Source organism: Taeniopygia guttata, chromosome 3 (genome assembly GCF_048771995.1).
Source record: "Taeniopygia guttata chromosome 3, bTaeGut7.mat, whole genome shotgun sequence".
Classification (NCBI taxonomy): Eukaryota; Metazoa; Chordata; class Aves; order Passeriformes; family Estrildidae; genus Taeniopygia; species Taeniopygia guttata.
This window is the reverse complement of record NC_133027.1, coordinates 42,495,481-42,513,927: the sequence shown is the minus strand read 5'-3', so window position 1 is coordinate 42,513,927 and position 18,447 is coordinate 42,495,481. Positions and strand designations below refer to the sequence as shown.

Here is an 18,447-nt window from a genome sequence, read left to right as displayed (position 1 = left end):
TTGATTATTAGCTGTGCATGTTTATCACATAAATAGACTCAAGTATGAGTCAATGAATAGAGACAGAAAGTGCTGAAGTTAAGTTTATATTTAGATTGCAAACAATCTTCCTTTAAACAAATGGATAATGCAAAGTCCAAATCCTTTGACTTTCTGAGCATGAGCAAATATTATAATAATTTGTCCCCAGAGAAAGCTAGAGAGGCTTTCCTATATATATTTTGTTGTCCTTTAGCATTTAAAAGAATAGCAATAGTGGTGTCATATACAGATAGCATGGATTAGGTACATAATTGTGACTAATCTCTGTTCTAATGATACAGCATGTATTTGATATAGTTCCAGTTGACCTCTTCATGTTACATTGTGTAACTGGCTGATTAGGAACACTAATTGAATGCAATTTATTTGAATGTCTATTTCATATATAACTGCCACATTGACAAATGTTTTACCAAACAATGTGATAAATTCAATTTAGAATAAATTAACCATTAATTGTACATACACATTTAATCTTTAAATTGTTATTATTAATATTCATAGCTTTGTGTACTACCTGATTTGAAATGATGGTATAAGAAAGGTGCTATCTTTATGTGTGATGGTTCAGACTTCAAAAACATCCTGGCATGTGTCCTTCCTGGCATATTAAGTAGGCTTTAGGGAATTTCGTGTTTCATGTGAAAAAGCTCTCCCCATATTTGTGGACAGTTACTTATATATTTTCATAGTTTTTCATAGAAATCCTCTTTTTGTCCTGTCTCTGATACGTGAGGTCTCACCTCTGTCTCTTCCTAGTCAATGGGAAAATGTGTTTCCACACCCATGGTGTGGGCCTCCCTTTCTTGAATGTTTCTCTCAATCTGACCCATTTGGAATTGCCACAGAGTTCCTTCCTTAGTCATAGGTAGATACTTGTTCTCTTGTATCTCTCAAGTGTGTTACAGGGTAGGTAGGATAGGCAATACCCTGGGAAAAGTACCCTTCCTCATATTATTAATGCAATTAGTTGCATGGGTAAGCTTAATCAACCAACATAAATACTAGAGATAAGGCTTAGTGACTTCACTGGATAATATTTGGGGTTCCTTCTTAAATAGCTGTAAATAGTAGCAACAAATTTGACCCGCTGCTTTTACTTTATATTTGTCTGTATTAATGGGATAGTAGTATTTAGTAGTGCATAGAACTGGGTCCAGTTTTTTTCTGTTCAATCTGCAATATGCTTTTGCTAAGACTGGAAAGCCTACTGTCATTCCCTTGATTTGAATAACAATGTAAAAATATAGACAAATTGTTTTAATGAATCAAAATGCTCGGGGAGCATATGTCTCAAAGAAAAAAAAAAAAGAAAGGACTCCTCTTGAACTACTCAGGGCAGTATTCTGTTTGTTCACCAGTAGTTTTTATTACAGACTTGTCTCCTTGGAACATTGTTTATGTATTTCTTGCAAATAGGAGACAGGCATTTCCAGGTGTCCACAATATATTTCTGCAGTTCTTTGTTCATGTAGGGGCTTTCTCAGCTACCATTTGTTTAATTCACTCCAAATTTCTATGCTTGCATTTAAACCAGGTGACTGTAATGGCCAAGGCACTAAAACTGTAGGCCAGAGATGAGAGTCACTGTTCATATGAAGAGTTGTATTTGCTAGAGTAAGGATTAAAGGATTGCAGCTAAAACCTATGGAAAAAAAAAAAAAAACCAACAAAACCCAAAAACCCTCCAGCTGTTAGTTTAAATGCATGCATGCTGAGAGTCTCACATGGCATGAAATTCAAGGTTGCGAAAAAGTGTCTTTATTCCAAGGAAGAAGAGTGACTTCAAATGCTTTCCACTTCATCATTCAGTGTGTGGCTATTCCAGGCCTTTGGAAGCACCCTCCTCTCAAATACTGAGTTACAGATCTTGTAAAATGTTTGTCTGGGGCTGAGACACATTTAGTGGCTGAAACAATTACTATCTCCAGCTGTCTGTCTCACTTCACTGATGAAAGGTACAGGGCTTGCTCCAGGGACTCTTTTTCCTAAAATGCCATGGTTTATGGTATAAGGTAAACTGCCACAGATTTTACTTTACATGGAGGCATTGGACTGTACACTGTAGCACAGCTGTTCTTGCTAGAGAAGTTGTTCACACTTTATCCTAACTCTGCCCTTCTGCAATCTGAATGCATAAATGTGGCTTGTGAACATCACGCCAGCAGCTGGGTGCTCCAATGCCTTTTGGGGGTCAGTCTCAGTGGTCCTTCTATGTGGCAGAGCAGGGGAGACAGTGAGCCTTGGAGTTTTAGGGCTATATTTACTGCTCTGTGATAGTTCAGAGAACTGAAGAGGGAGCTGGAAGAGTGTCTGCTGGTTTTACATGACATTTGTAGCTTGTCTGTGGACTGTGTTAGTGGATGTGCAGAAGAGACATGCCAAGCAGTCCACTGTTATCAAAGGATTCCCCTCCATGCTCCCACCCTCTTTTAATACTCTGCATAAAACCGGATGCAGAACTGGCTCCTGCTCTCATAACAACAGCTGTATGTTCCTTAAGTAGGCTTACAACTTTACTAGCTCTGCTTCTGTTTCCTTAATCCATTGCATGTTTGCTCTTGTTGCTCTGTGCTGCATCTTAGTACTGCTGCCATTCCCATGTTGTTTCACTGTAATTATCATGAGGTGCAACAGGTGTGATAAGTTACTAAACTGTTTCTGAGGCAAGATCTTCCCACTACAACTGAATGTTGTTCTTGCTAGGTTTTAATTCGTACACAAATGTGGCATTTTGACACAGCCTAAATTAAGTGTTAACAAATAAATCTCCTTTGTCCGTTCAACAGTGGCAAGTATCTGTTTGAAATCTAATTCTCTTTCCCTCACCTCTCTTTTGTACTTTACCGTGTGGGCCAGGCTCCAGCACATATGTTCGTACTCAGTGGGTTACTTCAGAGGCAGCCCCTTTCACTTTGATGACACTATTTATGGAGGCAGGCACTGCTCTGTGTGAACAAGGGTATTGCGTCTGACCCTTCGGAAGGCTTGGGATGGCTGAAGTCTGGAGTCAATCTCATGATCTTTAACACAGTTAGATGATTTATTCCTGTTGTTGTCTTTTGTTATCATCCACTTAGTGCAATTAAATTGCAGAAGTCCTGATTTACTAAAGCACTTGAGCACATGTCAGGCTTTAAAAGTTCTTAGACATAACTTTCAATGTATCCTGGTGAATTCAGTTTTGAAATAAAAAGCCCCTTAGGCACACACGTGGAAATAAGAATATTCCTTGGCTTTGCCAAATAGAGATGGCTTGAAGGACACATTTTGTTACTGTGTTGAATTGGGGCCTAATAGAGAACAGCCGTAGTTTTTCAGATACAAACCACTGTGAATAAATCTTGGGGACAGCAACGTTGAAAATAACAGCTATTATCTGCAGAAGCTTCAGTGCAGCTATGGAAACTCAAATGCCTGTCTAACTAAAGTCTGGCTACACTCGTAGCATTGAGCAGATATTTTGACATAACCTGGAGTGAAACTCATCCAGCATTCAACGTTCTTACATGTGTGCTGTCAGTGACTAAGCAAACATGCCCTGAAGGCTCACTGTTCCCAAGTAGCCTGTAGCTTTGATTGTCTCTGCTGCTATGTTTGGCAGCTAGTAGCCAAACTGGGCTGCTCCTGTAGAAAACTCTCTGACTTAGGCTCTGGATTGCTGAAATCAATCCAAAGGCATTGCATGCTATTTTTCTCTTGCTGTTTCTAAAGATTGTTTTGCAAACAGAACAAAATAACCTTTAATGACTGCTTCAAGAGGCCTATCTCAATGGAGTATTTGCTCACAGAAACACTGGATTTGGGGATAAATAGCTTGATAGCATCCTCCCCTTTGCAGCCAAACTTCTGAATGGTGTTTGGCTGCAAAATAATTCTCTTGACCCTAAGCTTCTGGTAGGATATTTAAACAGTCATCTTTCAAAAGATAATCAGCCTCTTTAGTGTTCTCTGGTCTGTGAAAAACAGCGGTGGTTGTATGGATGTGGCTTCACACCAAAGAAAACTGCCAGTCAGTGTGACTACAATGGTGTAACATGGGAGCATGCAACTAGGGCTTCCATGGTGCTATCTAGTGAGCTCAAGAAAAGCAATAGGAGAGAAGATGCCTAGCACTGTTTGCACCATGTGACACTCTTGAGTCACTCTATGTGGGCTATAGCAGTGGCCACCACAAGCATAGCAAATCTGATACAATGTGATATACTGGACTCAGCACTAAGATCAAGCGCTCAGTTCCTTCAGATGCAGATTAGCTGTAGTGTTGGTTGGAGGACGGTTGTAGGTGGGCAATGGAGTTGATCTGCATGAATGCTGCTGTGGACAGTTTTATGGGAACAATAAGAGTGTCTCTGCCTAGTGAGAGACAGTCCTAAGCATTTGGAAATCCTTGATGCATGTGCACGTGGAGCAGTGACAACAGAAGGACCAAAGCCAGCTCGGGCCGTGACTATTCTAACAAAGCTTTGAGCAAGAGGACAATGATACTAGGCAGATTAAGGTTTCTAAAGGAGACCATAGCTAGATATTATTGTGTTTTATTAGATTATTTTAATTTATTTTTTGAGAAATTTTAGATATACTTATTAAGTATTTGACTACCTATGAACACAAAACCCACTGGAGACTTACATAAGCTGGATTTTTACATGGGCATGCATTTCTTGAACTGTACATGTTAATGTAAAGTTTTTGTTATCCTAACATTGTCAAAAAGCAATAATTGCCATTAAAAAAACCTTCTGAATTTGCTAGAAAATGTGGAGTAACAGCAGTTGTGCAAGAGATGGTGGTTTAACTTATTCTGTGGTCCAGAGAGACTAGGGAGTCAAACAGGTTATCTGATGTCAATTTAAATGTTTAATGGATCAACTTAACAAATATAAACATGTATTATGTACACTTTGAGGAGACAGGCTCAGTGATTATTAGGAAAATATCAAATAAAATGGAGAGTTATGTATTACATTGTAACCTCATTATATTTTCTTTTCTTGTTATTTGTCTCCTGTTTTATCAGCATAAATCTCTGCATTGTATGTCTATCAAAGCTGGATAATCAAGTTGAGTCCAAAAGAACAGAGACTTAGACCCAAGTGGCAAGTAATGTGAGTGGGACCTGGCTGGAGTAGAGGTTTGGCTGTGGATAGGAAGGAGTTAAAACCAGTTTGACTCTGGTCCAAAAAATGAAATGAGAAAATAGGTTTTTATGTGAAAAAAAAAAAAAAAAACATTCTTGCCAAAATTCCAAAGCAAGTCCTTGTCTCCCTCCCCTGCTACCCACCTTAAAATTTTAGCAAAAGAAGGGAACCAGTGAAATAGAAAGATTTTTGTTGAAGAAAAATATTGCTCCTTCTGAGGAAGGTGAAAGTCTTACAAGAAAGGACTAATCTGATGAAAGAGAAAGGGATCTATTGTAAATGGGACACCCCATCAGAAGAAGTTCATTAATCCTTTTGCACTCAACAGGCCCATTCACTATGGGTGAGGCTGATCAGAAAAAGCAGTGTGGAATCATGGGGAAGTTAATTATGCTGCATGCAGATAGAAAATTTCCCAGAGGAACAAACAGAATGAACAGTAAATAATTATTCAAGCACATTTTTTTTAAACTCTGATAATTTATTCCCAGATCACGGAAGCTTATCCAGAATGTCATCACAGAAAAACTAGTTAATTTTTTAAAATGTTCACCTAAGGATCTTAGGAAGGTTGTCACAACAAAACCTTTAATTATGGGGCACACAGAGGAGTTTAGAAAACCTGAAACATCACAAAGTTTTACAGCAAATTATTAAAAGTAATGACAGCAAATTTTCAGGGGTCTCTCTTCACAGTTTCAGAGGAACTGGAGTATGAAACTGCTTAACTACTGTGGTATAGAGTGCAACATAAGAACAGTGATACAGAATCAGACACATGCTGATAGTGACCATGGGAAATACTTCAGAAAGAGGTTAAAAATAGGACAAGCATGCAGTCCATGCATCCATGTTTCCCCTGGATTTTCTCCCAGTCTCCAAGAAATTCAAATGTCTTCCTAGAAACACATGAGATCTTTGAATGTATTAGTTGTCAATGTTTTGTGGTTTTTTTTCCTCCACAAATTCACCTGTTTACTTTTTGACACCATGTTGGCTTTTGCCAAGTTTAAGTAAATGGGTAATAAAACCTTCCTTTCTGTTCATTCATTTCATAGCCCATAATTCTTGCCTTGAAAAAGAAGTGAAAATCTGCCTCCTACTCATGTTTTACTTCTCTTTGCTGCTCATAATTTACTGTTCTTATTTTGTTCTCCCAGTCTCCTCTTTTTCAGCCTGAGGAGAGTCCTTAAGATTTTCTCATAGAAAAGCTGTTCCAAGCCCATCATCCTAGATATCCCATTCTGAGCTTTTTCAAGTTTTCAGATAAGATTGTCAGAGCATACAATGTTTAAAATGTCAGTGCTTGAGGGGTTTATGTACAGTATGAGGTATAATCCTTATCTTTAGAATCCTCATTTACTGCATAATTATGCCATGATGTGCGTGCTCTTACACACTGGACAGCCTGTGTTGTACCAGTGACCTCTCTGCTGTGTGATGCTTTTTTTTAAAATGAAACTTCTCAGTTTATGTGGTGAATCATATTGATCAGAGGATTCTTCAACAAAATGGAGTTCAAGATTATTAGTTTTAGAAAAAAATTCTGAAAGTGGAGTTTTAAGACCATTCGTAAGCCCTATAGTTAGGACTTAATGTTATATATGCCCCTAATAACTCATAATATATAGCTACATAATTGTATTTAGTGGCTGCTAAACACCCAGATATAGGACTTTTATCCAGTTCTGTGCCAGCTCTTCAGTTACTGTTACAAAACATAGAGCAGTCAATCTTCAAAACATCTTAGCTGGTTTATCTGGTCTCCCTTCCATGAGGGGACAGGACTGGTATGAAGCACTTATTTCTAAAAAAGTCCTTGGACTGAAAGTGACAACATCCAATGACCTTCATGAAAATCAAGAGGAGCTCCTACTGGTCCTCCTTATTACATCCCTTAATGTGCTGTAAAAATTCTTAACCTTTGAAAACTGTTAATGTACAATCTCTTCCAAAAAACCATCAACATCCTCTAATCCTTCCACCCAAGCATATCATACAGCTATCTAAGGAGCTATTTACAATAATTTCTCCTTAGTTAGGTACACAATAACAATGGTATTACATGTATTCAGTCAAATATTTTTATTCATAGAATACATATCAAATTTATTTTAGCAGTTTAAATAAGTGAGTTTTATGTCTATTTAGTCAAGCATTACTATAGTGAGGACTTCAGTAGATTAGAAATAAATTAATCCAATTAAAGAACATGTCTGTGAAATTTGATATGTCATAGGCATGAATGAGCTGTTTGCACAGCAACTGTAAAGAAATCATTAATGATTAACTATCTAGAAGAGGTTTAATCAAGGATAAATGGTATAAGACATAGTTAAAAACATTTGCATTGAATACATGGAGATTCTGAAATAATACAAGATTCTGAAATAATAAAAGAATGTTTTGCATCAATAGTGACATGGGTACTCTCAGGAAATGTATTTTCTGTTTTCTGTGGTGATGTGCAGCCAGGGGTTGAAGCTAAGAGTTAGCCTAGTAATGTTAGCTATTGTGCATTGATAGAAAGAACATTGATTGTTCCTTCCAACAAAAAGATGAAATTTAACAGGTGAGACAGAAAAAGATACTTTGTCAAATGTGTATTAGTTACAATAGCATATTGTTATCCTCATCTTCAGAGCTAATATTCAGCCGAGTTACAGTAGGGATTCTCAGAAGCAATCAGTGCTGGGCTAAATTTGACTCTATCAAAACAAGAAGTCTCCTTGGCAGCCTTGATGGTAAACTCAAGGAAGTTCCAAGTGCTGAAGTCCCAGGATATGTAATTCACCCAATGTGGCGCCAGTAGCCTGGTGAGAGGGTTGAGAATTGATCCAGATCATTTGGCTATTGGATCAGTGTCTAATGGGTATCACTGCTATTCAATGAAAATTGAATTCAAATATATTTTTTAACACATAAAAGTATTAAGAATTCTGAGATGTGAAAATCTAGCCTGTATAAGAGCAGTCTGATGCACTGTTGTTGGTCTGGCTTCCTGTAAAATGGAAATCATTCTACAGGGATATGAGTGAACTTAGATTTATGTGACACTAATTCCTAAAGATGTGCTGCCTAATTGCACTTGTTGATGCACTGTGGTGACATTGATTTAATGGGCTAGGAAGTCTAGTAAATAAAGGCAAATACAGGTCTCCCTTTTGGAGCCAGAGGTGGTGAGGCATGTAGTTTGGAATGACAAACTGTACCTTCAAACTGTTGAAAAATCTGTCTCATCATGATTGTCTAGAGACCAGGCTGTTTTATTTAACTTCAACTGGCAGTAAGATGAGTGCATTCTGAGATGAGAAACCAATCACAGAATATGTATAAAATTTCTCTCAGAGAAAAAAAAAAAATTCCTCTAGTTGTCTAGAGGAAATCCTCAGACATTTGTGTTTAGTCATACATAAAATTTGTGCTTCAGTTTTTCTGAATGTATCAAATAATGTAATTAAACTTCCTGTGTTGGATTGCTTTGTCTTTAAATGCAAATATAGAAATATGATATCATGTAAGTGAATCTCATGGCTGGACAAGTTATAAACTTTGACTCAACAAGATGTAAACAGCCACTGTTTTCTGTGCTATTTATGGAGATAAATGGGTGCCTGGAACATAACGAAGGGATCTGATACACAGAACTCATACTTCTCTAAGTAGACATATGGCTTAGCCACTAGGTGTACTATTAATAAACAACCACTTGAAAGATTTCTGGAGGGTTTTTCCAATTACTTTGGTGAGCAGTAGGTCTGGCCTATAGGGGACTATTCACTCAGAAACTTTTAGAAAGGAGGTTTGCTAACATTATCCCAATTACTCACAGAACAAACCAAGGCAGGGAATAACTTTGAGGTTTCACAACTGAATGTCATTTTAGTTTCATAAACAAGCAGTGAGGTTCAATAGCTTTTTCCTTACTTTATCCTGAAATTTGGCTTCCTGTACAACCTAAATGAAACCTTATTCTGACCAGTTCTGAAAGATGCTAAAGAGATTGTATATGCTCCTCCTCACAAATCGCGTGAGCAGACTGAGGCCTTTGTAAACATTTCTGAGACACATTGTACATGAACTGAGGACACAGCAGATGAGGAAATTGTCTGTTTTGTTGTACCATCTGCTGGTTTAGGAATCCATGAAGATGACAAACAGCCAGAATCTGTTCTCTTTTCACTCATCTGCTGAATGGTACTCTGTTAGCATTGCATGAGCTGGAGTGTGGAAATGTTAAAAGTCACAGGCAATGTGAAAAAGTAGAAGAATGATATATTGCTGTATTGTGGTCAGACATGCATGAGAAAGTGCTTGATTTTTACCACCTTCATGTCTGATTTTAGCCAAACTGCAACAGCTCAGAAAAAATAGACTGAACATTAATGACATTAACATTTCTAGTTTGATCTCACAGTTTCTATTGTTAGACTGGCAGAACATCTGACAAATACAATTTTTCTGATTTTTAATTAAGAGAGATGAAAAGATTTTTAAAGTAAAACTAGAGGAAATTAAGAACCTACATCACGTATTCAATAGAAATAATAGTGCAACCAATTGTAATTAAACCTTGTTTTCATTGTCATGAACAGTATTTTCTGCTTCGCTTCAGTCAGGTGAATGATTGTATCCATGATGTAGGAATCTGCTGCATTAAGATCACATAATGCTTTTACTCTCAGCTTGTATTCCATGAGTCATTAGTATGTGTAAGGAATTATGTGGATGTATGTTATCCAGTGTTTGTCAGGTCTTGATGCTTCCATGATACCTTTTCATTCAATGTTGTAACTCCATATATGAAAACTGAATTTCTGTTAATCTTGAAGGTGTCTAAATTTAATGTCCTTTGAAGGTATTAAATAAAGAGGCAGTAAATGTCTGCCTCTTTGTTAGTTATCTGTGTATTCTCACTGTACATATACCTTATTTTTCCTTTCTGGCATGTAGTAGTATTAATGTAAAAAGATGCTTTTCCTTACAGTTTTGCAGAATTTTCTTTGAATTTAGCATTTTTTCTTATTTTCTGAAGATTTTATTTTTATTTTAAAGGTTAGATTGCTTATAACTCTCCTGGTTCCTGAGAATTCAGGTTTTGTGGTGCTCTGATACTCCCTTACTGTTTTGTTTTTTTTTTTTTTTTTTTTTTGTGTCTGTTTGCTAGTGATTCATTATATTTTACTCAAATTTTGATTAGCTAGACTACTGCTGCCTTGTTTCATATAGTACTTTTTGGCCATAGTAGTAGGCAAAAAGTGTGTTCTAAAGCTGAATTTTGAGAAGATTTCGCAAAAGTGTTGCAGATTCACTTGGCATCCAAGTCATATACAAAGAGATTGGCTTCCTCTTCCAAAATTCTGCTCCTTCAGCCCTTGTCCTTCACCATCTTCGCAGTTTGCTATAGCTAGATGTCTTTAGTAAAGAAGGTTTTGTACTCAGCTTTCAGATGCTTCATTGCAGAGAAATGCATTTGGTACAGTCATCCTTGGTATTTCATGGTGTACATGTAGTATACCTATAAATTCTTTCAAAATTAGGTTCAAGTTTTATAAAGAGCACTGAAAGAGTCAGAGACATGGCATAGAGTGGAAATGCTTCTGGGAGTTAGATCTGAGAAGAAAATGGGAAGCAGCATATTGTAGCAAGGAGATTTTATGTTTGTCTTCTGAATTTGCTTACAGTGAAGCCTGGTAATCCAGTCTGTAGGTGCCTGATACATTGACCATACCAGCCAGATTCTCATATGGGGAGGAACAACAAGATAGAGGAAAAATAATACAATTTTTGAACCATGTGCTACCCAAAGCATGTGCATTCATGTTCTCTGAGGAGTCAAAAAGGACCTAGAATTTCCATCCAACTGTAGAAAGAATGGCTGTTTCCCATCATGAAAAGATGGAGGTCTTCAATGTGTTTCCCTTTGCAAAGAAGCATCACTTTGGTCTTGTCTGGATTCAGTTTGATCCATCTGTTCTTCATTTAAGAGCTAATTTCCTGTAGTTATTCTGATGTTTTATAGTGATGATAGTTGCATCAGAAAACGAGATAAATAGTAGATTGTCAGCAACGTACTGTTAGCAATTGAACACATGCCATATCACTCTCTCTCTCTCAGCAGTCTCATGTAGATAGATGTAGATTGTATGGATCCCTGTGGGATCCTGAAGGTGAGGACTTTGGAGGAAGAGGCTCTTATCCACTACCTTTTTTAAAATTATACATAGAACACAAGATACTGTACTAGTGTGTGGCTGTGACTGTGTAATAGAGGATCCAGGTGTCTGAAAATAGGAAGGCGGAGATTATAGTTCCATGCTGGTGAAAGTTTTATAAATTCCTCTAGGAAGCTGTCAGAATTTCCATCTGTAGTTTGTATATTACTAGGAGTCCCGCTTTCTCTGGTCTTTTGTCTCACAGTGCATATGGATGTACTCAGAAATGTTTTCATTTCTTAGTGGAGCATTTTTGCAACTGATATTGAGGCCACTGGACCCTTCCTCCATGTTTTCTTTCCTTTTTCTTTTTAAACTTCTGGTATTTATCTTGTGCAGCTGCTGATGGTGTTCTGGTATCTCTCTTGGCTGTTCTGAAGGGTAGCTCTTCTAGGATAGGGTTGAGATGGTATTGAATCATGACTCAGTGATGAAAAAAGTCTGGTATTTCATCTGCAAAGAGAGCACAGGAGTCTTCTTTTTCTAAGGGAAAACTTTGCATCTGGCAGCAAGAACTTCAGGTAGTTTTTTATTATAATTTTTTGGATGAAGTTACTGTCTAAGCAACTGGCTGCAAATACAAGCTTGTGTTGTTTATTCTAAGGTGTGGCGTTCTGGGAGGGTGAGCCCTCACCATAACAATACCAAGGACATAGAATAGTAACACAGAATGGTATGCAAGGCTCTGGTAAGTCTAGTTTGACTGTTTTGTTGGGGCTTTTTTCTGGTTCCCATGACCTAGAAACATTGTAGAGAGTAGTCTCTGTATTTTTGAATGCTTGGGCCTTACACTTATAACAGCAGACAAGCAGTGTTGGAATGACAGTGTTGTCTGAATACCAAGATAGCATTTCTCCCAGTGTTTTAAAACTTTTTCACTGACATAAGACAGCAGTAGATGGTTACAGGGTGGCAAAAAACAGAGGTGGGAAGTTAATGGCAGGAGCACAGAGCTGTGGGTTCTCCCACAAAACCAGAGGTAAAAGGCTTGGTAGGCTCAAAACCAAAATACAGCCCCCTCATGCCCCTAAGGCTCTGAAAACATACCTAATTAGTTTTGATTAATTTTAGTTTCTGGTGCTAATATTTTCTGCATCTGACACTGAGAACACAGGACCCTTCCTCTTCTTACAATCAAATAGTTGGGGGCAGTGTGTATATCAAGGATGAGACCAATAGTTTTTTCAGGGCTATTGATAGAATCTCCTACATTGTAGTAGTTAAGTATGAAGACTGTTTGACATCTTTTGTGTTTCATATTAGATGGAGATAATTTCCTAGGAATCAGTTATGGAGACAGACACTTTGCATGTCAAGTCAAGGTGTCTGGATGACAATTTTGAGGGTAACCATGGGAAAAATTAATGCTTTCAAAATATGTGGATGAGCCATACCTGTCAAAGAGACCAAAGCAAATCCCCATACTCAGACACTTTCACTGCAGACAGGATATTTGAAATGCAGGTATTCTTGGAGAGACCTATCATCAAAGCCAAAATTTGAAGAACTACTTTACTAGAACTACCTTAAGAACTTACCTTAAGAACTAATTTTCATTACAAAGTACTATTTATACTTGAAAAACTTGTTTGATGTGGACTGGAAACAGCATAGTCAGTGCAGTTCTAATGTTAGGGATTTGCTTGCATGTGTTCTATATACACAGACACATATACATTGTCTGCATTGCCAAAAAAGATAAACCTCTTATTTTACTCAAAAAAAAAGAAAAATTGTAGAACTGTGATGAATCTGTATGAAATAATCTGTTGGTTATGCAGGTTTATCTGTGGCTGCTCAATAGTTCATCCTATTTCACTTTTTTCAGTGACTTAGCAAGTTTATTCTTCTACCCCTGATTTTATCTGAAATCATTTCAGTGTACTAAGCTGTAATATGCTTAGGCTGTGATGCAGTTTCTTTCTAAAAAATGTTAGACTTTTGTGGCTTACACATCAGTATTTGTGTGCTTATAAACCAAGACACTGTTGCTAAAGCTAGGTAAACATTTTATTATAACTATAATTAATGAAGTGCTGATCTTTAGGTTTAGATGGGGTATGGGATAATGAATATGTTGCCTCCTTGACTGCTTAAGACAAGCATTATTCTTCCCTTATCCCTTACTTCTCTACTGGTAACACAAAGGAAAAAAATGAATCCTTCCTCTCCAGGTAGGTCAGGAAGAAGCTCTTTCTTTGCTCTCTTTTAATAAATCATTGTCAGAATAGGTTCCGTATGACTACATGAAAGCTGGAGAGCTCATTTGTTACTCCCCCGGGTATCAGCAGACATGCAGATGTGTGCAGAGGAGTGCAGTCCAATGCATATGCCCTCATTATGCTTAGTAAGACATTGTGAACAATGCCAGTTTTCCTTACTTTCATGTATTCATTAGTTTGAAGAAACTAATGCCAAACTTCAAAAACTAACATTATATATAGCTCCCCATAGAAAACCTCTTATTATTTTGTGAGTGAAGGACAGGCTATTTAAATCACAAGATTTATATCTATTTAGATGTTTTCTCTGACTGGTAAACTGGTACAAGAAACTAAAAATGGATGAATAAACACTCATGAGACCCATAGAAGAGAAAAAAAAGTTTACACAATTGCCTGAAACTTCTTAAGCAATGAAAAATACAACCTTAAAGATCAAATGTTATCCATTAAAAAATTATTTCGTTCAGTTTATTTAGTCATCCATCTAGGCTTTTTTGTGCATCCCACATACACACATGTGAACACACACGCACACACACAAAATACACACATGGAAAGTTTGTAGCTGTATGGTTAAAACAGTTGTGAGGAAAATGTATCCTATTTACTGCTTAGCTGTGTGACCAATGTAGAACTGTAATACAAATCTCAGAAATATCCATCCCATTGCTTTTTATTACAGAAGAAAGTAGATCAGGATGATAACAGCTGGATGCAAAAACCAATCATATTTTCAGTATAAAAATAGTGCTATTGCTTAGTAAGCTATACTCCATAAATGTATTAGGGGGATATACTGGTGTGCCCTGGATGGTTTTTATTCTTTTTTCTTAAAAATATCTTTCGTTTCCACCCCCCAGTAAGAAGAAAAGAATGTTTCCCATTACAACATGAAGTGAGTTTGTTTTTCACTTTTGCCTTTCATATAGGGATACTGAATATAAAGGACTACAGCTCTCCCTGGATCAGGTCACTGCTACCAAGCCGGCATTCTCATACGCAAACTCAGCTCCGACCATAACGGATAATAGAAAGGGAAGCAAATCTCGCCTCTCGAGCACCAAGTCAAAATCAAGGACATCACCGTACCCACAGGTAGCTGTCTTTGAAAAACTAAATTAAATATTTTTGAATATCTTGATTTTGGCTGCTACTTTACCCAAATAACTAGAATGGGCCAAAGAACATCTTGCTCAAAGGGAGTAAAAGATTGAGACAGGAATATGTTTCTTTAAACTGCTTCTGAAAAGCTGGAAACATTTGTGTTTCAGTGTGCATAATAAATCATTATCAACAACAATAGCAGCACAAGGCTCAGAGTTAATGAGAAGGGGACCCAAGGACAAGTGAAAATGTTGGTTTTGAAATACTTGGTTTGAGAAGACTGTGAGTTTTGCCATTTGAGAAATCTTTCTTTTTCTTACTTGGTCTTTACTAATTCCAAAAAATCTAGAAAGCTGACAGATATTTGATAGCAGTTAATACTGAAATTGTAGTCAAGAGGAGTGAGTTTTGATGAGGGGAAGAAGTCAGCCAACTTGGTGAGCTGGAACAAGAAAATGTGTACTTTTCTGCGTGTAAAGCTTTGAAAGAAAGAGAACAGTAGGAGATGGTCACTTCCATCATTAGATTTTAATTTCCCAGATTTCATTTTCAAGCCTAAATTGTAAGGAACATGTCCCAGCTTGGAGAATGGACCAGACTCGATTTGATCTGTGAGCTGAAATTTACACAATACATTTATGCAAGTGATTTCTGCAGGCAATGTCACAGCGCTTGTATCCTTACAGTATCAAACTTTTAGCTCAAAAACATGTTTGTTAAAATAACTGTGATCTTTACTAATGATATAACTCCTACTGCTCTTATGTCTCTACACAAGAGGATATAAATGGATATATAAACAAAGTGGATATAAACATATGCATTCAAGAGGTAACACTGAAGAGCTATGTATTTTTAAAGTGCTCAATATTTAGTAGAATATTTAAAGAGCCTCAAGATTTAATTTATAATGACCTTAATAACTACAGTTTCTCTGCAGGCACAATGTATATGGACCTCTAAGAGTGTGCCATGTGATCCCAAATATCTACATCTCTTCCTTGTTTTCTTTCTTTTTCCTCTCAAAAGTACCAAGGATAAGAATTTCAGTTAAATGACATCTGCTTTTGGAACAGGAATTATTTTACTGAGCACCTAGATATGAGTTTCTAATTTTAAGAATCTAACATTTGTCAGAGATTATTATAGCTCACTTGTTCATAAATGTTTCTGTGGGTTGTTTAAAAAGCCTTCTTCTTGAATGCACTTCATCAAACAATTGTAATCAAACTGTTTAAAAGAATTGGGGAAGACATACAAATAATTCTAAATTCAATTTTTATTACTATATTTCATATATTGTAATTACATTTCATCTTGCCTTATACAGTCCTTTCCAAAGTATTCATTTGCTAGCAGGACAATCCCAGCTGAAGGCTTGTTATCCTTCCACATCTATCTGATTTCTTAAAGTATGACCTTCTTATTCTTTCTGTCACCAGAAAAAGATACTGAATGAGCAGTGCAGCATTGTGACTTTTGGTTTATCAGAGATTGTTGTCTGAAGGCCCAGGGTGCTTAGTCTCCACTCCATTTTGCATCCTCATTACCAGCTGCCTGATATTAAAGTCACATATTTCATCATTCAAAAAGAAGCTGCCATGTTAGTTGCCGGTGTCTTGAAAAATGGTCATACCATTCATTGCAGCCCATCACCACAAGTAATGCTGGCAGCTTGGCTTTGCCTCCCTCTCATCCTTCTCCACCACTGAATAAACTGTTGAAAGACTAAGAGAAGCTGTTGTGAAGAACATGCAGCAGGTGGTACAGCCTATGTCCCTCAGTCTCCTGCCCATGTAATTTGCCAATCAGTAGAGGAGAATTAGAGTGTGACTTAAAAGTCACAGCTGAAGAGCGAGGTCATGGGTTTTGGCTTACACAGGAGCCTGAGCTGTGGTGAGGAAAGGAAGCAGGAAGTTTACTAGTAAAAAATGGCAGCAGGCAAAGTACTTCTTAAGGTCAAGGAAACCCACGAGATTTTAAATTACATCATTTCTTTCCTATTTTTTCCTTTCCTTTTCTATTGTTCCCTTACCATTTACTTTGCTTCTCTCTTGAAGAGAAAAAGAAATCATATGCTTTATTGTGTACTGACTGAGATTCCTTCACCTTGCCAGCTGTGTGTCCCTGTGTACATGAGATGTGAGCAGTATGAAAATTATACTAATGAATTTCAGCTGAATCTTTACTACTAGGGCAAAAAGTGGGTATCTTGGTCATCTAAGACAGTGTTGATGTTTTTTTCCTCAATTCTTATGCAAAAGCAAACATAGCATAATGTGGCTCTTGCAGAGTCTTAAGTGAAACTGAGCTCATTGAGCTGGAGGCATCTGATTAATGCTGTGTGCTGTTAGTACAGTGGGCTAGTGAGTTCTGTGAAACCAGCCTCAGGCAGGGGGAAGGGCAAGCAGAGAGGAGAGCAACCCAAAATTCGTGGCACAGCTGCAGAATTTTCTCAGAGTCTAAAGAGTGCTTTTCTAGTCCTGTCCTACCAAAAAGGTGCAGAGCTGAAAGAGATGGTGGGAAAAAACCCAAAAAGGCAGATGAAGGTTTGATGGATATTTGCAGAAAAAGGAAATAATGAGTTGGTGAAAAGGCGCTTGTAGTCTTCCCCCACAACATCACAACACCACAACATCATCATCATCATCATTGTGAGGGCCTCACAAAATCTAGCTCTGCACCTTTGTGCTCCCAAAAACTAGCCCAGGACCTCATTTATTCCATATGCAGGCAGTAGATGTAAGACCGGAAAAACATTTTAATTATGATCATCTGAACTGCTTTGGAGTTTAATGTTCCATTAATGATGATTGTATAAAAAATGTTTAACTTGCTTGTTGTCTGCCTGCAGTGGAAATGTTTCATGGTGATATCTGGATAAATGTTTATTGCTTCATATCTCATCTTAGTTCTTGGATAAAGATTTATATATATATATATATATATATATATATATGGGTATATATACAGATATGTATATGGGTATATATACAGATATATATACATATATATGTATCTCATGAAAGCATACATACAAGTAAGGATGTGCCCAAGAGCTGTTGGATGGAGGTATTGGTATATATTAATAAGTAGGTATATAGGTGTATATATTAATGCATCAGATTTCAGAATATATTAATTTTATATCTCCTTTAGATGGATAATTTGGATTAATTCTGCAATCCATCTCTATTTGGGCATATCACCGAATGGAGTAAAAATAACAGAATCAGGTAGAATTCTAGCCAGCCTGGCTTTTGTTTTGTTTTAATTTCTTCCTGTAGCCTAAAGCTTTGGCAACTTTTAGTGTGTTCAAAAGCAAAGCAAACCCCTCTTTTTATAGTAAACATAACTCCTGGTCTGGTGAAGAGTCACCAGCAGTGGGGGTTATTTTAATGGACATGCTGTATTACTTTAATCTAAGCCTTTCACCATCTGTTGTGCCTATAATAGTGAATGCGAAAAGAGCATATTTTTCATTTCAGGATTTCATTAGTAAAATGTAAGATAAAAGTGATTTAAATCATGCATATGTTCTTAGTACAATGCAGCCTGCATCTGTGATGTTTTTTTTCCTCATGGTTCAGACACAAATCAAGAGAAAAGCTGTTAATGTTGATGTAGTGAAAGTTTTTCATGGAAAAGAGGGCTCTGTGAGGGTCTCATCATATATTTAGTGTTTATAATTATAAAAACCTGAGTAGGCTGCCAGAAAAT

At 37.1% G+C, this 18,447-nt stretch overlaps 1 protein-coding gene across 1 annotated transcript in view; it reads left to right on the top strand.

Annotated features, from left to right (window-relative positions):
• SIM1 (SIM bHLH transcription factor 1) overlaps nt 1-18,447 on the top strand; it is a 51,855-nt gene that overhangs the window by 20,121 nt on the left and 13,287 nt on the right. The window contains exon 10 of the mRNA XM_002196637.5: nt 14,553-14,718. Within this exon, the coding sequence (XP_002196673.1) occupies nt 14,553-14,718 (166 nt within the window). The remainder of the gene's footprint in view (nt 1-14,552; nt 14,719-18,447) is intronic.